General features: G+C 38.2%; 1 protein-coding gene across 3 annotated transcripts in view; it reads left to right on the top strand.

Annotated features, from left to right (window-relative positions):
• The first annotated feature begins 2,217 nt into the window (after positions 1-2,217).
• Positions 2,218-3,925, top strand: part of LOC127364661 (protein mono-ADP-ribosyltransferase PARP14) — a 29,516-nt gene continuing 27,808 nt past the window's right edge. For 2 of the 3 annotated variants that reach the window (XR_007885049.1, XM_051402350.1), the window contains exons 1-2: positions 2,220-2,537; positions 3,728-3,861. Coding sequence is in view for 2 of the 3 variants with exons in the window: in XM_051402350.1 (XP_051258310.1) it covers positions 2,363-2,537; positions 3,728-3,861 (309 nt within the window). In the remaining variant the exon portion in view is untranslated. Of the gene's footprint in view, positions 2,538-3,727; positions 3,862-3,925 lie in introns of all 3 variants that reach the window. The other variant, XM_051402351.1, reaches the window with a different exon arrangement.

Genomic DNA, 3,925 nt, shown 5'->3' with positions numbered 1-3,925 from the left:
ACTTTTGTGAGCAGTCTTCATCAGCACAGAAGGGAGAGACATCGGAGCAGAGTGAAGCTGAGGAGAGCAGGAAGCAGGAAGGGAAGTTAAGACTGTATCATGCAAAAAGTTAAGTGTTATTCAGATTTTAGTGTTCTCAGGTGATTTGGAACAAGTTTTTCTTCAGTTTTCAGTATTGTACACTCAAAAACAAAAACACCAAAGTACTTCTGTGGAGCTTGCTGTAGAGTTATTGTTGGTGGTGGTTTAATGCATTGAATCACTGTTATATCTGCACTGAACTACAGTTACATCTGCATTGAACCACTATCATATTTGCATTGAACCACAGTTATATCTGGTTTGATTATGATTTGCATATTTCCCCTATAGTCCTTTACCTTGGATTACAGTGTGATGTGTATTTACTCGCATTTAGACTAGCAAATCATTGTGTTTGGTTCACTGTAATATCGGTTTCATCTCAAAGAGCAAAGGTGCAGTGGAGTCTGTTTCTGCTCGTTCTGATGGGTACGTGGATCAGTGTACTGCTGTACAAGTGGGCAGCTTATTTCTGTTCTGTTTACACCCTGAATTTGTGGTTCTGGGTCAGTGACGAGCTGGTCTGCCATGAGAACAGAGCCTCAGATGGAAGAAATGATCACTGTGTCATGTCTGGAGCCATGAACTTGTTACTTTGAATTGCTGTTGTGGCATATGTAGAAACCGTAGTTTAAAGAGAAGAACAATCTGATTACAGATTATATGCTTAGAGAGAGTGGCTGCAACAAAGTCAATTATAAAAGACTACATGATTACTAAGGCTGTTTACATTTCAGTAGCAAGACAATTAAGTCTGAGGTAACCCAGAAAACTTCTGTTTGTGTCTCCTTAAACTGATTTGGGATTATGGCTGGATGACAACTTCAGACAACAACAAGCAGTCACTTTGGAATATTTTGTTTTGGTTAAGCTTTTCTGACGTTTAAAATATGTTAAATCATATTTCTGTCATTATCATATTACTGAGTTGTACAAGTAATATCTAATTTGAGAGACTACTATGTATGAAATCCATGTAAAAAGTACAATAGTAGCCTATTATCAGAAAAATGTATATGGCTGTGGATTTATATTATTAGTCATTTTATTTGTTAATACTGATGCATCAGTGCATAAGCAGCATTTTACTATTGTAGCTGCAGTAGAGGAGGAGGCATTTTTAAAAAGAAAAAGCATGTTTTTGTCAAGTATTTTACAGTCATATGTTTAGTAAGATACTGTATAATACTGTACAATTATGTGAAGCTGTATAGGCCTAAATGGAATACTTCACTTGCACAAACATAGCCTATATACTCGTAGTAAGCTATTGCACATACATGCATATGCATACATGAAGTAGCCTATATTATTCATACTATGATTTTATGTAAAACTTAGATGCATCGCCTAATACTACAATACTGTTATTGAAAATCATTATTAATACTGCCATGAACCTGCCCTAGGATAATGACAAAGGAGGGAGACTACACAGATAATTTAAAGGTTTTAAACAAAAGCAAATTTAATTAAACAATATTAACAATCACAATTCATAAAATGTATATGTACGTCAGTGTGGTCAGTAGTGTAGTGAGTGTGTGTGTGTGTGTGTGTGTGTGTGTGTGTGTGTGTGTGTGTGTGTGGAAAAGGTAATGCATATATCCATATACCAAAGACTATCAAAAACCAAAGACAGCAACAAACCAAGAACCTGCTGACTGGAAGGAGAGAGAGAGAGAGAGAATGATCACTGATCAGCAATCAGGACACACCAGGTGTAGCCCATCTAATTGCCACACCCTCTGCCACTCTGTCTCCTGTGACGAAGGAAAAAAGACCCAGCCCAACCAAAGGGGGAAGGGGTCATCACAATACTATAATTGGAATTACAGTAATAAGTTCCTGTAAACACTTTTACAGTAACTTTTGGCATCCAGCTACTTTTTTACAGCGTCCCAAGCTACTGGTTTAATATGTTATTGTTTTTTGTTCTGCAAAAGTTTAATCTAAAGAGTACAATAGTTCCTTTTGCAGGTACAAGTAGCCTGGAACGTATTCGAAAATGAAACTAAACCTTGCTTGAAATTGAACAGTATGTACTGTTCCAGCACTCCTGTTAAAGGTCGCTGAATCAGTAACTTCTGCAGTGTGAGGTGGGGAATCTGGGTGTTTCCTGGCTGTCAGATGTTTTTGTTGGTGGCGTCTTCTGTCACAGAGCGCGCACCCGACGCAGTACGCAGATCAGTGCCTGCTGATCAAACCGGTTGCCCAAGGCGGAGGTCGCTCTAAGAAGTGTCTACACATTTGATTATTAATTCTGTCTAGTGTTTACACTATGGGCGATACTTACCAGTATCCCGTTTACTTCGAGTGTCCAAGTTTGAACGGAGAACAAAGGAAGAGGACAGAAAACTACTTCCAAATTCGCCGCAGATCAGGAGGAGGAGACTGCGGCTTCATAACAAACATAAACGATAAAGTTTATAGCATTGCTTTTAAAGATCGGGATGGTAAGACGCGTCACTTCAAATATCTATGTGTTGAATTTGGTTCTTGACGTTGATTTCCTAATGTTGTATAAAATGTTTTGTTCTGGTGAAAGTGAAAGTAAGGAATCGTGCATTAGAAAAAACGGGTTGATCTCATTCGATTATGTATTTTCCTATATGAAATAAACCAATTTTACTGTTCGCAGACACACATCCAAAGTGTTTGACTGCCAATGTTACTTTTTCACATACTGTACATGTACAAGCGATCTATAGCCCATTTCAGTTAATATTTTAGTTTCACTTTCACATTTGCTGTAGTTCAGAGTCAGACTGTCACAAGCTAAATCTTAGACTCCGCCTTTTCGATACAGCATGTGTCATATATCCGCTCAAGCTGAGCTAAATAGGTTTGCAAATCCTTAATAACGATTATAACTATAACAATTATCTGTTACAAAAGTGTAAGTCATAATCACAAGCCACATAACAGTCTGTCGACTCCATCATTTCTGGTGTTGTGAGAAAGTTTATAAAACTAATTTGAACAGTTTTTCAACAAACAACAACAATGAAAAAAGAGAGAAAGAAATCTTTCATTCCGGGAAATCCCCACAGCACCTTGTGATTACATGTGACACCTTCACCTCCACTGATGAGGGTGTGGCAGTGATAAAATATGTCTCCATGTTTGTTTAGTTGAACTGCACACTGATTGAATGCACGGGTGGCTTATGACACAATGTTCTGCATCTGATTCAGACATTTTGGGTCTGTGTGGAATTCTTGTGCATCTCTGAGATTGTTTTCCCTATCTTTGGAATTGTATTTTTTCTAGTTTTTATATTTTTGTGGTCGTTTTGTGATTCTTTGTGGATTTTTTGGGGGTCTCTTTGTAGCAGAAGCTTCCTCACACAGCATATCTACACCAACACTCATCAGCACATATATTATTTTAAATTGCACATTATACAGAATATAGCCCCGTTCAGTAATCTATTCATTTATTTAGCATCCGTTGAAAAGACAGCAGACTCAGGTTTACTGATAACTCAGCTTTCAGCACAAAGCAGGCGCACAGTAAGGGAAGAATTCAGGATTCAACATTTTATACATACCTTATTTTATTTAATTGAGGCAGGGAGAGTCGGAGGGACAACACAGCTGAAATACAAAAGCTGAAATAAGTCATGTCCTCTTTTCTGTCTCAGCTCAGCAAAGAGTCCTGCAGAAATCTGAACATGTGTTGGAGTTTGCAAGTGGCCCTCTGGTGCTGACTGTGCGAGGCAGCCCGGGACCTACAAGCAAACCAGTTAGCCCAAAACTGGACTTAACTTCGTCACAGGTCAGCATGGAAAGTCTACTACAATAGTGTCTCATCTCTTAATACATATATAGTCTAAAACACG

The sequence above is a fragment of the Dicentrarchus labrax genome, unplaced genomic scaffold (genome assembly GCF_905237075.1).
Source record: "Dicentrarchus labrax unplaced genomic scaffold, dlabrax2021, whole genome shotgun sequence".
Lineage (NCBI taxonomy): Eukaryota > Metazoa > Chordata > Actinopteri > Moronidae > Dicentrarchus > Dicentrarchus labrax.
The sequence above is the reverse complement of the archived record's forward strand: the minus strand, read 5'-3'. Positions and strand labels throughout refer to the sequence as shown.